The sequence below is a fragment of the Artibeus jamaicensis genome, unplaced genomic scaffold (genome assembly GCF_021234435.1).
Source record: "Artibeus jamaicensis isolate MK-2021 breed Jamaican fruit bat unplaced genomic scaffold, CSHL_Jam_final scaffold_1964, whole genome shotgun sequence".
Taxonomy (NCBI): domain Eukaryota; kingdom Metazoa; phylum Chordata; class Mammalia; order Chiroptera; family Phyllostomidae; genus Artibeus; species Artibeus jamaicensis.
The window spans coordinates 13,405,627-13,424,405 of record NW_026522030.1 but is presented as its reverse complement, the minus strand read 5'-3'; the positions used below and the strand labels follow the sequence as shown (position 1 = coordinate 13,424,405).

Sequence of the window (18,779 nt, the reverse complement as noted above, 5' to 3'; positions counted from 1 at the left end):
TGTGTGTGTGTGTTTAAAAGTTTGTTTCTCGTTTTTTTGTCTATTGACATTCTGTTGTATCTTCTGTTTTGTTTTACTGTTTGTAATGAAACTTTCTTGGATTTCTGTGTTTATTATCTATTTAAAAAATAATAATTTCCTCTTCTTAGTTACAAATGTGACACCTACTCATGGTATCTAACTGCTTCCATAGTAGAAAATAGAAATACAAAAAGAAAGTAAAACTTATATCTTCACATGCTACATCTTCTCTTTAGTTATTTACTTTTGCCTTTTAAAATTTTATAATTATTTTTACTCCCTCCTCTCAGTTCACCACCATTAGCACTGAAATCCAGACGATTTTCCTCTTGTGTGTGTTTGTGTGTGTGTGTGAGACATATATTTTATTTCATTTTTGGAAGCTATTAAACATTAGTTTTAAAAATAATTTTCTTATACCTTCAAGATTTCAAAATAGAACTATTTTTCTTGCTCTGAAATATTTTTCATAGACTTATCATTGTTTGGGTTTGTTTACTCATCTTCGATAGAAAAAAAATTATGTTCAGAACCTGTCAACAGGTGAGGGTATGGACTTTCCCTTTGACCCCATTTACTCTTTGCTTGAGTGAAGATAGAGGTCAGGTTGACTTGCATAGAACTTAGCTCAGTTTCTTATCTTCCAGGCATTTATCTTGTCCACCTACATGCACACACACACACACACACACACACATACATACATGCTACTCTGACTCTTCCGTGGTCATTTCCTTACTGTGGCCGGCAAACCCTTAACTTGTAATCTGGTCCCCAGCTACCTTGTTACCCACATCTCTTATCTTTATTTATTGCACAGATATAGTGGCCTCCTCTAGGTCCTTTGCCAGGTGTGGTCCTACTTCAGCATCTTAGAATTTACCTCTTGCCTGGGACATCCTTTTCTTAGTCTCATAGATTTCACTCTCCCTGTTTTTGATTCTCTTGCTCAAATTCATCTCACCAGTGAGGACTTGCTTACCCATTGTGTATAAAATCACAATACTTTCTGAATGCCGGCACTTTCTATCCTTCTTACCACATGATTTCTTAGACTTTTTAGGGGTTTTTTTTCCTATTTTTTGTCTCCCCATTACTATGTAAGTTCCATGGGGGTTGAGGGTGGGGACTTGGTTTTATTCACTCTCTATTCGACATGTTGGCTGAATGAGTCAAATGAAGGGTTTGCTTCTGTCTTCAGTCTTGTCTCAGAATCTCTGAGCTAGTAGTAACGGAGACAGAAATTTCCAGCCCTCACACCCACTGCTATCAGAGATTTTCTGTCCTTGTTTTTACCTTCGGTGGGAACTATTTGTTTGATCTTCATTCATTCACAGTATGAATATTTCATCAATGGCATGACTGTCAGTACTGAGTACTGGGGTGGCTGTGAGGAGTACAGCAGAGGCGATCTTTGCCTTCCTCGGCTTTGTTGCTGATTTCTGTGACCCTTGCTTGCTCCTTGCAGGCTCCCCAGCTTAAGCTGATGCAGAGGCTCTTTGTGACCAGTGCCTCTTGGGGGTATCTGTCTTTGCCAGATATCTCTCAGCTTCAAAGTCAATAACAAATACAATTGAAGGAAGTTTATCTGATATACTGAAAGATTTGTGAGTGTCTAATGTGGAAGGAGATAGTGGAATAATTGGAGCTCCCTTTAGGCTGGCAAAAAAACATGTTATAGCTACTGTATTAGTCCCATGGTGATGCACAGGAAGGGTCCAGAAAATTGAGGATTTATGACACATTTTTGTGTGCTAATTATTGCAAAAACAATGGTTTTTGTTTCCAGGCGGCACAGGTGTACTGTGGTGGCTGTATGCAAAGCAAAGAAAGTCTCCCAAAGAAACAGTTATTCCTGAACAGCTTCAGATAGCTGAAGACAATCTTCGAGCCCTCCTCATCTACGCCATTGCAGCTACAGTGTTCACAGTGAGTATGGGCTCAGCTTTATGCATCTATTTACAAGGAGATCATTAACTGAGCAGAAACTCACCTCTAGCTATCACTTGCCTAACCTTGATCTCCATTAGATAAAATCTCCGTCCCACCGAAGGCTTCCTTCATTGATGGATGTAGTATTTTTGTTCTGCACTGCCTGCTTTTTTGAGAGGATTTTCACCTGGAATATTTACATTGTTATTTACTGGAAGAACGCATTTCTTATTGTCACAACATAATGTAATCACTTTTTACAAAGCAGTTCCCCTTTACTATAAAAAAGTGTGTTAAGAACTAAGTCACCTCATGTCATTTCATTTGCTTGTTTACTAATTACTTCCCAATTTTCCTTTTAAAGTTTTCTTTTCACAGCATTATTTCAAAAGTATAGGTGAGCTTGACTGCCTAGCCACTATACAATAAAAGTACTGACTAACATGTGGTTAAATAATCTATACTCTTATCTTTGGCTCATCTCCTTCTCTCTGAGCAAAAGAAAAAAGACATTTCTCTCGGCTTCTAGGAATAAACCCAAGTTTTTTATTAAGCACTAAAACAAAAACTAAAATAAAACTATCATAAAATCATTGGTGCCAAAATATATTTGCTACTGTACAGATTGATGATATATTAATCATCTTTTAAGTGCGATTATCTACGCCAGGGTGCCAGAGCAAGAGGGTGGGGGCCGGTGGGCAGAGGGTGAATCTGGCATGGACCCTGGTCTTAGGGAGCTCTTGGTTCAATATGGGGAATGAGGTACAAATTCCTCAGTGCTTTTGTGGTAATGGCTTGTGGTCCTATCCCCTATTTTTCAAAGCAACAAGCACGGACTATTCAAATAAAGTGTCACATCCTGGCTGACAAACCACACATTTTGATTTATAATGAGTACACAAAGGAAAAGTAGAATTCTAGGATTCAGTAGTAACTTGAGAAATCCTTTTATTAAGCTTTAAAGGGCACTTCCAATATGCAATTGAAAGCGATATGTATTGTAAGAGATACACAGACTGATAAAGTATTATTGGGTCTCAGAATGAAACTCCCAAGTTTCCGAGTGAAGGGGTTACAGTAAAAATTCCCACCATTGTTCAGTTTGGGTTTTCACCGCTTTCAACAGTGACGGAAACCTTTCCCTCCATTCTCTCCACACAGGTTATCCTGTTCCTGATCATGTTGTTCATGCGCAAACGTGTCGCTCTCACCATCGCCTTGTTCCACGTGGCTGGCAAAGTCTTCATTCACCTGCCATTGCTGGTCTTCCAGCCCTTTTGGACTTTCTTCGCCCTTGTCCTGTTTTGGGTGTACTGGATCATGACCCTTCTTTTCCTCGGCACCACTGGTAAGAGGACCTGTTGCTTCTTTCTGTTGGTGTTGAATCGTATTCCCATTAAAACATTTAAAACTTCAAAGAGATGTAATTCTTCAGACATTTGACTAAGGTCTAATAGCCATCAGTACCACCAGTGGTCATGGGGCTTCAGTAACCCAATTTCTAACCATTATTTGTAGATCATCTTAGCGGAGTGGGCAGAAACCAGGTAAGGCCTGGCGTTCCATCCTGGTCATGGACTTGAAGTGAACTCCTGTGCTCACTCAGACACTGGGATCCATGCTGAGTTGAACTAATGAGCGCAGTGCCTCTTCACAGTTGTCCCAAACCTCAGTTATAGCCAAGATCAACTTGTTTCCATGGGATTTTCTAGTGTGGGAATGATCTGAGCTCGGTGATGTTTCAGTTCACAGACTCTGGGATTTGCTTGTAGCCATACTTAATATGAAAGGTTACACCTAAATGGAGTTAACTGAGGGGAGTAACATGAGGTTAGTAAACTTATATGTAATTTCTCTGGCCATTCAGCACACATTCACCAATTGAATAGAATATGAATTTCTATACTTTGTTAATAATTAGTTCTGTAATTATTAGGCAAGTAATAGCTCCGAAAAAATTTAAAGTATTTGAAAACACATGCCTAATGTGGCAAGACCTATATTCAATAGAACAAAATTTAAAAGCTATATGTCATGGCTTTGGGGAAAACAAAATTTTGAATCATATGATATTTGGCTTCACATCTTTTCAAGGGATAATTAATTTTGTCCCTTAATGAAATAGCACTGTGATCATAAGTTTGCGGGTTGGGGGTAGGGAACCTACCGTTGGATATGGAATTAATCTCTTCAACTTAATAGCCATGTTTTGGGTTTACACTTTATGTGATTCTTCTTTCCTTCCTTGATGTTTCCTAGGCAGCGCTGTGAAGAATGAGCAGGGCTTCGTGGAGTTCCGGCTGTCGGGACCCCTGCAGTACATGTGGTGGTACCACGTGGTGGGCCTGATTTGGATCAGCGAGTTCATTCTGGCTTGCCAGCAGATGACGGTGGCGGGAGCCGTGGTGACGTACTATTTTACTAGGTGAGAGATTCTGCTTATCAGAGAACCGAAGGTCATCATCTAAGTGATTGTGCCTGAGAGGAATGGCACCGAGCCTTGTAAGAAATGTCATTTCTTTAAGAAGTAATTGGAAGTGAATAAAAACAAATGTGATAGTTGCTGATTCTGGGAGGTGGGAAAACGAGAAGTTGTCATTTTATTCTTTACACTTTTCTAAAACTTTCTCAGAAATGCATCAGAACAGCAAACCATTGTGTAACAAATTATATTTAGCAAAAGAATAAATCTTGCAGTAGTGCCTTATATACATTTCTTTATACCAAAGTTTATCAAAGGAAAACAATTTGTTTAATTTGTGTGGATCAGAACAGTTGTGTGCCTACCTCTCCTGACTTTGGAGCCGCATATAAGTTGTCGGCCTCACTGTTTTCTGTGGTTATGAGGTGCCGGGTTCAGACCGAATGTTTTTTTAAGTTCCATTTTCTTTTTCTTAAAATTGTATTTTTTCATTACTGTTTATCCCCCTTAAGTATTTACTAATAAGGACTTCCAAAGCACACTTTCATTTAACTTAAAATATTAGATCATAGGAACCCCATGAAACTACTATAGAGAAATAAAACTTTAATTTTTTCTGGTACCTCCCTAGTATCTACATCAGTTGTACTGTATTACTTTACCCTTTCGTCATAAAGCTAGAGTAAGAAAAATGAACCAGTTTTTCATCCCATTGGACTCTAAACCGTTCCTGTGTTTCCATCCTGGTCTAGTCTCTGTGTTAATTGTCTTTTTGGTCATCTTTGAAATAGGGATAAAAGGAATTTGCCATTTACACCTATTTTGGCATCAGTGAATCGCCTTATTCGTTATCACCTTGGTACTGTGGCCAAAGGATCTTTCATCATCACCTTAGTCAAAATTCCACGGATGATCCTTATGTATATTCACAGTCAGCTGAAAGGAAAGGTAAGGGGGAAAATAGCTTCCTGGACTTTCTGTGGACACATGCCAGACATCGCTTCTGCACATAGTACATGATGTCGTGTCCAAAGCTGTGAATGTTTTCTTCAGTCCCCGAAAAGAGGAACCCAGCCCTTCCTCCCTTGCACCCCACTCTTGCACTCATAAGCTCTAGCAAAATCCATCTCATCACTGGTTTCCATAAGTGTCCTGTACTTCTCCTCCTGTGTCAAGTCACACACCATCCTCCTTAGAACCTCTTCCCTGTCTATAGAAATAACATGCATTTCAACATAGCATCGCTGAAATGCCACCCCTTCCAAGAAGTCCTCCCTGATTCCTCCCAAATGGTGTCCCTCTCTGTTCTCCACGCTCATAGCACTAGTATCTATGTCATAGTCTGATTCTAACCCCTTTTATGGTCAGTAGCATTTTTCCCTCTCCTTCTAGATTGTAAAATCCTTGCTGGTTTTCTATACCTCGCTATATCTTATGTGCAACAGGGACTGAATTAGTGTTCAGCTGATTAAAAATAGTTCAGCCATTACATTTTAAGGGAAATGGGGGTGGGTGTGGAGGTTCTGAAGCATAGGTTAGGATTTTTAAACTTTTTGTTTTTCTAAGCTTTGGAGTATTCTTTATGACGGTTTAATTCTTTCGTTTCTAAAATTGACTTCAACTGTCCCTCCTCTCCAGGAAAATGCCTGTGCTCGGTGTGTGCTGAAGTCCTGCATTTGTTGCCTTTGGTGTCTTGAAAAGTGCCTAAATTACTTAAATCAGGTAAACTATTTTAAAAATAAATCTAATGTTCATTTCCAACACAGTGCTGGTCATTTCTTCCTCCGAGATAAAATGGTGGAGCCCAGCTGAAAGGTGTCATGTGCTCTCACAGTGTCTGCCCTGTGCTTTCCTTGATCAGGAATCTCTGGTTCAGTCATGTCCTTGTTTTTCCAAGTCACATACGTTCTTACCAAGGCTCGTCATTAATTCATCGTGATGCATCAATTAATATCATTAGGGTTTATCTCTCGGGAAAGACATTTGTCTCTTATGACTTAGTTTCTATCTTTTCCTTTTTGATTTTTCTGAAGACTTTGTTTACTCTAGGCATAGTCCTTTAATTCTTTAAATAAATAAATAAATAGACAAACAAACAAATAAATAAATAAATAAAACTCTGAGTGAGCCAGAACAAACAGGTCTGTAGGCCATGCAATGTCAGTTGTCAGGGGCCATTAGTTAGTTGCCTCCGCTTTAAAGAATTGAGACGATCACAGCGAAGAAGAAAGAGTGTTGATACGGAGGCAGAATAGGTCAGAGTCGTTTTGCAGAACAGTGTGGAAGCCTTAATCCCAAACCACGCTCCAGTGCCACACTGCATGGGAAATGCAGCTGGCTTCAAGAAAGCTTTAGATTTTTTAAATGAGCCATTTTATTGTAGTATTTTCAGCATAAATGTTAGAGTTTTACAGATAAGCAGAGTGAACTGAGAGCTGCTCTTCGTTTCTGTAGGTGTTTAGCTAATGTGACATGGAGGTGATTTTTTACGTCTGTTCTAACAGGTAGAACTCAGTTTAGGTGGAGAGATTGTTTCAATCAGAATCTGTTTCTCTTGGGCATTGGGTTACTCAGGCCTTGTTTTGCTGTTTGAAGATAGTACATTTAACCCTGGAGGGTATCTGCTCTCTGGCTGATAAGCTCTTAAGATTATAAAGCTTTTCACTATATAGTATTGAGTGGGAGTTGAAGAGAACATTTTTATATTTTTTGAGCGCCAGTAACTGATACTATACTAAACATATACACACACATACACACACACAGTTTGTCCAGAAGGTACCCAGCCATGTAATATGAAAAATAGAAACATTTATTAAAGAAGATGTAAGATACAAGAAACATTGTACATAGGGCAATGATACCTCAGTTCCCTTCAAAGTAGGCACTTAGGACCTCACACAGTTCTCCCAGTCACCATCAGCTGCCCCATTGTATTTTCCTGAATCTCATCGATGGTCTGAAATCTTTTCCCTTTCAAAGGTGATTTTAGTTTTGGGAAAAGCCAGAAGTCGCAGGGCCCCAAATCTGGGCTGTAGTGGGGCTGAGTCCCTCAATGCTTTGATGTTTCAGCAAAATGCTCTGCATGAGACATGATCCGTGAGAGGGCACGTTGTCATGATGAAGCTCCAATCACCAGTTGCTGTAGCTGCGGCCCTTCTGTATCATCCAGATAGTTTCCATGGAGCAATGTTCAAGCTTAATGCAAAATTGGATGGGGATTTGTTGCTCTAGTCACTCACTCATTTTGAATGTGATGGCCACACAGTGCACATGCTCACTCGACAGCATCTACCACCCCCACTGACTAGTACAGTGAAGTCGTCGTTGTTCACACATGCACATTCCAGTCCACTCTCCTTGGCTGCCAGGTTACGTCAGTGTTGCACAAACTGTTCTTTTATGTTAACAATGGCTGGCAGGACTTCTTCCTGGCAGACTATATGTATAGATAGATAATAGATATAGCTCCATAGTCTCTTTCTTTCTACAACTCTTTGAGGAAGGCTCATTCCCTGTTTTATAGGTGAAAAATTGAGACTGGGACCTCATGACAGATCAACAAAACCTAGAATGGAGGAAATTTTCAATCTAAGTTTGCCCAGCTCTTGCCATGATATCATGCTACTTCTTGTATAAATATATACACATTCTGTGCAACACTAAACAAAATTATAGTTTATAGAGAATATGTAAACACCTCAAATTTTCATGTATTGTGCTGCAAACTTAGATAAATGATGGTTATAAAGACAATCTCATTTGAATTATGATTTGCAACATAATTCTGATGAGCCCCTAAAAAGTAAAAAAAATCACAACCAAACTGAATGAAGTCTATGGCATAAGTTGGACTTTGTGCCTCCTCCATTTTGCACTCAAAATAAGAAAGGGATAATTTGAATTGCCTTTTCCCTTATTTAATTTAGCATGTTCCACGCATATCCTATTTCCCTTTTCCTACTATTACTATCTAGCTTGCCCTTATTGAACTATTATGTAAGATTTTAAACTTTAAGAGTGGAGAAAGGCAAGGAGGGGTGAAACTGGGGAGGCTGTGCTCTGGGACAGGTGGCCAAGCAGACCTGAGCTACCTGCATGGCGACCTCTGTCCCAACACATTTCTTCCACGTGTCCACTACTTGTTCACTATATCCTGTCACACTGAAATGCTACCAGAGACCCCTTGTGCTAATAGGTGTTCTTTTAAAGAGATTCCTGGATGGTGTTCAACTTTTCTCTTGCTCTGAGAGTTCATTAGTTTCAAGCCTGTGTCCTGCGTGAGCAGATGTTGGGCACCAGCCAAATGTGAGTCAGTGGTGCCTCTCTGTGTCTGCTTAGCTCTGGATCAGGAAGGCTGTCTGAGAAGAAGGCGGATGGGCTCTAAAAATCTCAGCTAAGTAGTCTGAAGAAAGCCCAGAGAGCAGTTCCTCTGGGAAGCTACAAAGGACTCGGGATTTCTTGAGAATCTTAGCGTGAACCCTTTTAGACTAAGGAGGTGCGGGAGCAGAGAGAAATGTTATTGACTTGCTGTGACCTGTAGCACATTTTTCTTTCTGAAGAGGTCAGCGTGACCTTTGTGTATCACATGCAGCTCATCCAACTGCCCTGGGAGTGGGAGAAAGCTTGTAAAATAGCCACTTGGTGTTTTCAGTCGGGTTGAGTACAAAAATGGGGCACAGACCTATAGGAGTATCGCCATAGAAAATCAAATTTCTATGAGCTTGGCCTAGCCTGGAACTGCGGAGTGAAGAAAAAATCATTCCTTCCTCCTTCCGTGTCTACAGATAAATGGGCTTCTGCTGTAAGAGTAAATGGAATGGGTGGGCGGGGTTGGGGGGGGAGGAAGAAGCAGCAGAGGAGGAATGAGGCTAGTTCTCAAATAAACCGATGCTTCTGAAGCTTAAGGAGGACAACAAAAAAGCTTTTGCAGTTCACATCGGAAATGTTGGGCCGGTGCCTCGGAGTCAGCTGGTCTGAGGACAACGGGAGAGACTGGAGGTGTGTGGGTCCTCCCTTCTGTCTCCTCTTACAAGGAAAATCAAGTTCAAACTGGAAAGGGTAGAACAGCGTAATTAAGAGAGAGTAGTCTGTCCTTATTGAGGAGATGGGATTTAAGGCTACGTTGTTGATTTAAATGGGTTGTTCAGTATCCTTGATACTAGACATAATGCTTTTTATACTTTAGGAAGCATCTCATTTATATATATATACATATGTATATAAATTATATATTAAATATGATAAGGTATTTTTCTCTGAAAACCTGTTATTAAATGCAGTTGGCCCTCCGTGTCCATGTGTTCCGTATCCACAGGTTTCACATCTGCATACTTAGCCCCTTTGGATGGAAAATGCTTTTGGTGGCAGGGGGGTTGTTATGTTGCTGGTGTGTACTGTGTAGTTAGGCCTATGATGGTTGCCTCTGTACTTAACATGTACTGACTTTTTTGTCATTATTTCCTAATAAAGCAGTGTAACAACTATTTACATGGCATTTATATTATATTAGTACTATAAGTAACCTAGAAATGGTTTAGGTATACAGGAGGATGTGCATGTTACATGCAAATACTATGCCATTTTATGAGGGGGATGTAAGTGTTGTCGGATGTTGGTATCTTGGGGCATCGGGAACTGAACACCGCAGATACCGAAGAACCGCAGAAACTCATTCATTAGTCTCATGATCATGTCTTAGAATAGGGGAAGAAATGTTTTTGGCTTTGTGGGCCATATAATCTCTCACAGTTCTGCCATTGTAGCATGAAAATAGCCATGTACAATAGGTAAACAAATGAGCATGGCTGTGTTTCAATAAAACTTTATTTGCAAAGTAGGCAGCAGGCAAGATTTCACCCACAGCCAATAGTTAGAGAACCCCTGCTTTCTGATAAATTGCTAAGTGGGGTGTGTGTGTTTTAGTGAGTACAGAGGGAACTGGTGAGAACTGGGAACGGGTTTTGATTTTGGAGAAGAGTTCAGACAAGGGCAATTTTCCATGGTTTTTCAGCAGGGTTACTATTACACAGGATCAAAAGCATGGTTTATTTTGATGTCATTGAGGCATTTTGCAGAATGTTTCAAAAGGAGCCTTGTAAAAAATGAAGAAATGTGGGCCACGGCAGCGAGGCAGTTAACTCTTTGGTGCCTGCTCTTCTTTAACTGATGAGAAACACTGAGGTAACAGCGGAAGAGGCCACGCAGCAAATGAATGCCAAGGAAAACTTAGCAGTATGATTTCTTTAAAACACTGTATATACTAGCTTTGGAGATAAAAGGCTGGCAAACATAATATAGTAATGTGTTCTGATAATAAATTACCCCAGTTTGTGTGATGCAATTTCATATATTAAAATCCTAACTGTGTTTCCCAATGAGTACCATAATTTTCTGCTGCTTTATTGCTGCAAAAGTTTATGAACCTTCAGCAGTAATCTGCTCAGGACAGTACTCTTTCCTTGGCCCTGGAATGCTCTGCATTTTTAATCAGCGAATTTAATCACATAAGGGCAAATTAAATTTTTGATAAGTCAAATCTCATCTCCATACCAGGTTCCTAATAACTAATAAGCATTCAGTTGGAACATTCATAAATTAAAGATTTATGCTCCAAGCTACCAAAATCTCTGTCTAGCTCAGGGCTTTTAAAGTTTTGTGGACAACACAGTGTAAAGTCAGCCTTCACGTCTAGCGGTTTTCTGGCAAATTGAACATTTTGGACATACTGATAATTAAGTCAGCACTAAACCAAAAATTCCTCAGGACCAAAAGTTGTAGTCACAAAATCCATATACTTTCCTAAGACTCAGACACATTTGACTAGTGCTTATTTACATTTCCCAGAAAATGCCAATGCTATTCTAAAATGTAATATAAAAAAGAGGGGGGAAATCAGTCTGTGATTAGTGGGTCAGAGACGACCTGGGGCAGCAGAAGCAGGTGTAATTGAATAAAAGTGGGTCATCTGGGACTCGGCACTATAAGGGACAGAAAGCCAGCTCAATCTGACCTAAAAAGGAGAGAGAGAGAGAGAGAGAGAGAGAGAGAGAGAGAGAGAGAGAGAGAAGGGAGAGATCCTTAGCACTGTATTAGCCACTGTAACTGAAAAGTCCAGAATCTGGCTAGTTCCTAATGATGCAAAATGTCATCAGCAAGTGCAAGTACCTGGTTTCTCTCCGGGGTTAGCCTCACTCTCGGTTTCACACTGTGACCTCCAGCACCTCTAGGCTCTGCCTATTATATTGGCAAAACATCCTTGGCAATTCAAACCCTCGCAACTCACTCGTTACCCAGGAAAATGAGAGAGCCGCTCTGTCAGGAGCACCGATGGATGAGAAAGAAAACCTCTTCCCAGAAGTCCCAGGGCATGTCATTTACTTTCAATGGCTCTGATTAGCTTGCATGCCAGTCTCTGAACCCGACTTGCTCACCCCCACAGCTGAAGGTGGTATTGGCTTCACTCAGACTCTGAAGAATGGGGGAAGGGCTCCTTTCTCAGATAACAAACAGTTCAGGTCCTGCTCCCAGGATGGAGGGTGTAAAATAATTGGGCAGCAAACAGCTATCTACTAGCTGTGGGAAGAGACAGCATAGGAGAGAGCACCACGGAGGAGATGGTGGGTGGTCCAGATGAAACAGCACAGCAGTCTGATGCCGTTACATATTTGTGTAGCTTTTAGAGCATCACTGAAATGGTGATAATGCATCCCTGATATTCACAGGGATGCACCTAAGACATCTAGGAAAGGTTCAGTTATGTTTGATATACCAAGACGGGGAAGAAGTTAATGGATGTTGGAAAGGTTAGTATGTATTTTAATAAATATCAGTGTTTTTCAAGGATAATAACTAAGCCAACTGAAAAGTTCTTTTTACCATATCAGGTAGTTTTTTAAATAGCTCGTATTTTTTTTATGCTTCGTATTAATCTATACCTCACCAAAGCCATGGGTTTGTGAAATATTTTTTATAAGCTATGCTTAATTATGCTTGGTTTATCTCTTAACAAAGTGAGATTGTTTATTGATGAAAATATCATTTTCTCTTTTGTCCAGAATGCATACACAGCCACAGCTATCAACAGCACCAACTTCTGCACCTCTGCAAAGGACGCCTTTGTCATTCTCGTGGAGAATGCTTTGCGAGTGGCCGCCATCAACACAGTGGGGGATTTCATGTTATTCCTAGGCAAGGTAAGACCAAGTATATTATCTTGAGGTATACAGTAAATTTTTATATCTATATATAGGTATATAGATATAGATAATTTAATTTCAAAAATATCTAGCCCACCAAAAAAAACTAGAAGTATTGTAACTTAATATATAGCAAGCACTTACAAAGTCCTTAATATGTGTGAAGCACTTTTCCAAGCACTTTACATGTATTGTGCTCATTTAATCCTCACAACAAATTTGTAAAGGAAGATCTGTTGTTATCATCATTTTACAGGTGGGGAAACTGAGGCACAGGGTGGTTAAGTGTAACTTGCCTATATTTCTGCTTACATATTTTGAACTGTAAAGAACTAAGTAACAGCCTGGGTAAGTGGTTAGGGGTACTGTGTCTGCAGCTTGACCATGGAGATTTAGATCCCACCTCTTTCACTGACTAGCTGTGTGACCCAAAGCAGCATACATAACCTCTCTGTGCCTCAGTTTAGTGCTTTATAAATTTGAAGTACTAATGATGCCAAACCCTTAGAGTTGTGAGGATTAAACTTGTTAGTACATGTAGTTTACCTAAGACATTGTTTGTTACATTATAAGTTCTCAATGAATGGTAGCTGTCGTTGTTACTATATATAAACCACTTTAAAATAGAGTTATTGGGGAGTGAGACTTAAATGTCCTTAAAAGTGTCTGAGAAGAGGTAATTTATTCTATTCTGCTATTAAAATCTGTAAAATAATAAATAACATTATAATTGGATTTTATTGTGTCCGTCCATATTTCAAACCATAAAATACTCAGAAAACTTGGAAGAAAAAGACACCACCTCTGTAACCTAATAACTTAACGGTGTCACCTGTTCCCACCCAGCATTTTGTCATAGGCTTATATTTCTATGGTATAACAATCATAGCATACACACCTGTTTTTTCTGCCCTTTTCACTTCATATTATATCATGCATTTTTTGTATTGCTTTGATAATCTTCATAATTACTCATTGTTATGGTCAATATTTCATCAAATGCTATTTTTTTAATATATTTAATTGATTATGCTACTGCAGTTGTCACAGTTTTCCCCCCTTTGTCCTCCTCTACCTGGTACCCCCCATTCCCTCCAACAATCCCCCGCTTAGTTCATGTGCATAGAACATGCATGTAAGTTCTTTGGCTTCTCTATTTCCTATGCTGTTTTTAACATCCCACTGTCTATTTTTTTAAATATTTATTTATTTATTTATCTTTAGAGGGGAAGGAGAGAGGGAGAGAAACATCAATGTATGGTTGCCTCTAGTGCATCCCCTGCTGGGAACTGGCCTGCAGGAAACTGGCTTGCAACCCAGGCATGTGCCCTGACTGGGAATTGAACTGCGATCCTCTGCCACTGTCTATTTTGTTCCTACCAATTTGTACTTCTTAATCCCTGTGCTTTTCCCCCCATTCTCCCCCTTTCCCTTCCCAACTGACAACCCTCCAGATGATCTCCATATCTGAGATTCTGTTTCTGTTTTGCTTGTTTGCTTAGTTTGTTTTTTAGATTCAATTGTTGATAGATATGTATTTGTTGCCATTTAATTGTTCATAGTTTTGATCTTCTTTTTCTTAAATAAGTCCCTTTAACATTTCATATAACAATGGCTTTCGATGATAAACTCCTTTAGCTTTTACCTTATCTGAGAAGCACGTTATCTGCCCTTCGATTCTAAATAATAGCTTTACTGGATAGAGTAATCTAGGTTGTAGGTCCTTGCTTTTCATCATTTTGAATGCTTCTTACCATTCCCTTCTAGCCTGCAAAGTTTCTTTTGAGAAATCAGCTGATAATCATATGGGAACTCCTTTGTAGGTAACTCTGTTTTTCTCTCTTGCTTTTAAGATTCTCTCTTTATCTTTTACTTTTGGCATTTTAATTATTATGTGTCTTGGTGTGTCCTTGTTTGGAACTCTCTGTGCTTCCTGGACTTTTATGTCTATTTCCTTTACCAAATTAGGAATGTTTTCTTTCATTATTTTTTCTAATAAGACTTCAATTTCTTGCTCTTTATCTTCGCCTTCTGGCACCCCTATGATTCAGATGTTGGTGCTTTTGAAGATGCCCCAGAGGCTTCTTAGCCTATTTTCTTTTTTTTTTTATTCCTTTTTTTATTGCTGTTCTGATTCAATTTTTTTTCTTTCTTATGTTCCAAATCATTGGTTCTCAGGGGATTCTAAGCTTCATCCCCTCCACTGCTGGTTCTCTGTAAATTTTTCTTTATTTCACTTACTGTAACCTTCACTTCTGACTGGATCTTTTTTATGATCCTCACTGAGTTCCTTGAGCAACTTTATAACCAGTGTTTTGAACTCTGCATCTGATAGATTGCTTGTCTCCATTTTGTTTAGTTCTTTTTCTGGAATTTTAATCTGTTTTTTTTTTTTTTTTTTACTGGGGCCATATTTCTTTGTCTCCTCATTTTGGCAGCCTCCTTCTGTTTCTGCATATTAGGTAGATCTGCTTTGACTCCCTGTCTTAGTAGTGTGGCCTAATGTAGAAAAGTGTACCAGTAAGTTGCATGGGGAGGAACCTTAGGTAATCACCAGGGCAGAAGCAACCCAAGTTGCTGCTCTGTGGCTCTCTGTAGGGGAGGGCTCCTGGAGGGGACAATGCCACTGCCTGGCATCTGGGAGGAAGCTGTCTCCTTGCATTCGCCCTGACGCCAGTCACTTTAGTGCCTCCCCGTATGCCACTGGTGCCCTTTCAGCTATTTCCCTGGTGCTGAGTCCCAGAGTGGGGGTGAGTCTGTGTAAGTCATAAGTCCATTGCAGGCCCTTTTAGAGGCAACCTCTGAGAATCCTGCAGTTTCTTCCACTACCCCAACCCCCACTTGTTTTTACAGCCAGAAGTTATGGGGACTTACCTTCCTGACGCTGGAACCCTGGGCTCAGTAGTCTGCTGTGGTCCTGGGGTCCCTCACTTCTGAGGTCTCTCTCCCAATTTTTATCTACTGCACGTGGGTGTGGGAATGTCCGTTCTGCCTCTCTGTGCATCACCACCACACATCTCCACGTCTCTGTGCATCTTCACGCCTCCTTCCCTCCTACCCATCTGGATAGATGCAGCTTCTTTAATCCCTTGATTGTCGGACTTCCATACAGCTTGATTTTCTGATGATTCTGGGTGGCATTCGTTTTGTAATCTGGTAGTAATTTCTGCTATGGTTGTACAAGGAGGCGCCTCCATCTTGACCAAACTGAGATGCTATTCTTAAATATTCTCTCACTGCCCAATGTTTAGGTTACTATAGCCACTGTGCTTTTAAAATGTTTTTGAAAGGAAAAATATTTGGTGTAAAAAGGCAATGATAGCACCGTGTGGGTGTATGTCCTTAAGTAAAAGTCATCTAAACAGAATTCTAAAACTGAACAGAGTTGTTTTGAAAATATATGACTAAACTTACATTATGACTGTTGGATTTGTTTTGTCATGTTTTTACAATAAGAGGTTTTTTCTAGTAGTAAGGACTGAATGGATGAATCCACGTTAAAGGCTGATGAGTACAGTGCCTGACACTTATTAGCTGAATGTTATTATATGCTGTATGTTCATTTATGTGCTATATGACTAATTCTGGAAGACTTCACATTTTTGTACTGATTTTTTACATATTTATAATTTATCTGTACTGCTAAGAAAGATATGAAGCAACTCAAAAACATATATATATATAGTAGTATATATATATATATATACACACACACACAGAGTAAAAAAAATACAAGGGAAATTAGAAGCCATGTAGGGAAACAAATTGTACAAAGGGAGAAAATTATCCTAAGTGGCAACATTTGGTTGTGATGGTGATTTTAGTGAACTCTGGTTGAGTTGCTTGCTGGTATCGGTGCTGAGGGAAGTGCTTTATGGGAGGGGTTCTGTGTGGCCTCTCTGTCAGGTGATCTATTATTATTATCCTCATTTTATAGCAGAAGAAACCAAACTTTAGAGAGCTGAGCAGGTTGCCCAAATTTAGAGACTTAGAACATGACAGAACTGGAGTTCAAACTCAGGTCTGTCTGCCTTCTACATTTTTAATCACTATGTGCTATAATTATAATCACTTCCACTGACATTAACTTTACCCTTAGGCCTTTTTTTTTTTAAGTCTTTTGATTCAGTAATCCAAGTGATTGGTAAACTGCTGCTAAAACAGAATTTTAAATACAGAAAAATACAGCATTATTTATAGCAGTGATCAATTGTAAACAGTGTACTGCCTAACCACAGAGAAATGGTTGGAAATAATGGTCAACAGACTATTATTCACGTATTAAATCATTTTTATTAAGAGTTTATAATATGATAATGCCTATAACACAGTAAGTGAAAATGCTGAGTAAAACTGCTAGACTGCCGCAATACTGCGTTTCAATGTGCATAAGAAGAAGAATGAAAATTTACCCCTCCCCTTATTTTATACTAGTAAGATAAAGTTCTGTATATTAAGCATGCATTCATTTTATGATGGAAAATATATATGGATGATAAAATACTATGTCTTAAAATTGGTTGAGTTTTCCAGCAGAAAAAATGTAAACCTAAATTTTTTCTTTAGGTTTATCACGTAATGAATATTTGTATTCATTCAGCAAATATTTATAGTAATGCCCGAGGGACTATCCTGGGTGTTGGTCATATACTAGTCAATAAAGAGGATTTAAAATCCACTAGAAAGGGCAATTTTGTATTCTTCTTTTAATTTTGCATTATATTATGAACAGTTCCTATTTTATTAAAAACATTTTAAATATGATTATACAACTGTTGTATCATTTTTTAACCAAGCCCCTGGGCCTTTTTCCCAGTTAGATTGTCTTACTTTTTTACTAAACTGAAGTACGCTGCAGTGAAACCTTTGTACACAAATCCTTGTCCACGTCATTGCTCCTTTCCGGAGGCCAGAACCCTAGAAGTGGGATTAACAAGCCAGAGTATGTAATAAGGTTCTTGGTATGCATTGCCAAACTGCTTTCCAGGAAGATATAAATTTGAATAATATAATTATAACATTGTAAAAAAATGACCTATAACCATGGGAGATAAACATTTTGTAATCAAGAAATCTAAAAAAGGAGAAAAATAACAAGAAAAATCTTCTGAGTGTCCAAAATACTAAGATAAATTCTCAGTATTTACACAGTCTGGATATAAATTCTGCAGTTGAACTTTTTAAAAATATAGTTCTGATCCCAGTAGAGTACATCTTTTTGAAATGAGTTTCTTTGAGTGCAAGTAGGTGGTTGCTGGTGTGCAGAGATAGTTTCTGATCCAGTAGCTCAACTAGGTAGGTCGTCTAAAAGACAGTGTCAGGAATGAACTGTTGACATACACAGTGACTTGGGTGAATCTGGAGGTAAATTTGCTGAGTGAAACATGCCAGTCCAGAAGATTAAATAGTACATGATTCCATAGATAGAACATGCATGAAATGAAGGCATTATGGAAATGAAGAGCAGATCTGTGGTTGCCCAGTGAGAGATGGGGTTGGGGGGCTGCAGGGGTAGCTGTAAAAGGCTAGGGTGAAGGAGCCTGCGATCATGGAAATGCCCTGTGTCTGGACAGTGTAGGTCTCAGTGCCGGCTGTGCCGTCCTATAGTTTTGTGAGATGTTGTCCTCAAAGGGAACTGGGTAAACGGTACTTGGGATCATTCTGTGTTATTTCTTACAACTGCATGCAAATTCACAGTTATCTCAAAATTTTATATTTAATTTTAAAACCCTGAATTTTGCAAAAGAATACAAAATAAAATATCCTGGACTCCATTTCCGTGGAGCTTAATGGTTTAATGGAATGGAAAATTGGGTTTGGAGGGACCTTAGCTCCTCTGGTTTAGTGACTTGTGACTTGGTGATCAGTGGCTCTGAGTCTCAAAGGTAAGACTTAAGTCTAATAGACATTGCAGATTTCCCCCCATAAAGCTATAATAAAGAACCAAAATCTCAAGTTTCTTCACTTCTGTGTGAAATTACTTTTACCTCTATTTTATAATACTTTTTCTAATAATAATTGTGTACCCTAGTTGGCAATTTATTTGGCTTTGGATTAATAAAAATGAGAATATGAACTATTACTTGTAAATGCTATTTTATTGGTAAACTAAGTCTTTCAAATCAGGGGTTCCATGGGGACAGGATACCATAAATGCAAGATTTATGGTGGCAAAAATGAAGGAACTAAAGTAGCCAGGCACT

General features: G+C 39.1%; 1 protein-coding gene across 3 annotated transcripts in view; it reads left to right on the top strand.

Annotated features, from left to right (window-relative positions):
- SLC44A1 (solute carrier family 44 member 1) overlaps positions 1 to 18,779 on the top strand; it is a 171,325-nt gene that overhangs the window by 103,964 nt on the left and 48,582 nt on the right. For all 3 annotated transcript variants that reach the window (XM_037152845.2, XM_037152844.2, XM_037152843.2), the window contains exons 8-13: positions 1,811 to 1,950; positions 3,118 to 3,304; positions 4,216 to 4,381; positions 5,170 to 5,326; positions 6,017 to 6,100; positions 12,436 to 12,573. In XM_037152845.2, coding sequence (XP_037008740.2) covers positions 1,811 to 1,950; positions 3,118 to 3,304; positions 4,216 to 4,381; positions 5,170 to 5,326; positions 6,017 to 6,100; positions 12,436 to 12,573 — 872 coding nt within the window. The remainder of the gene's footprint in view (positions 1 to 1,810; positions 1,951 to 3,117; positions 3,305 to 4,215; positions 4,382 to 5,169; positions 5,327 to 6,016; positions 6,101 to 12,435; positions 12,574 to 18,779) is intronic.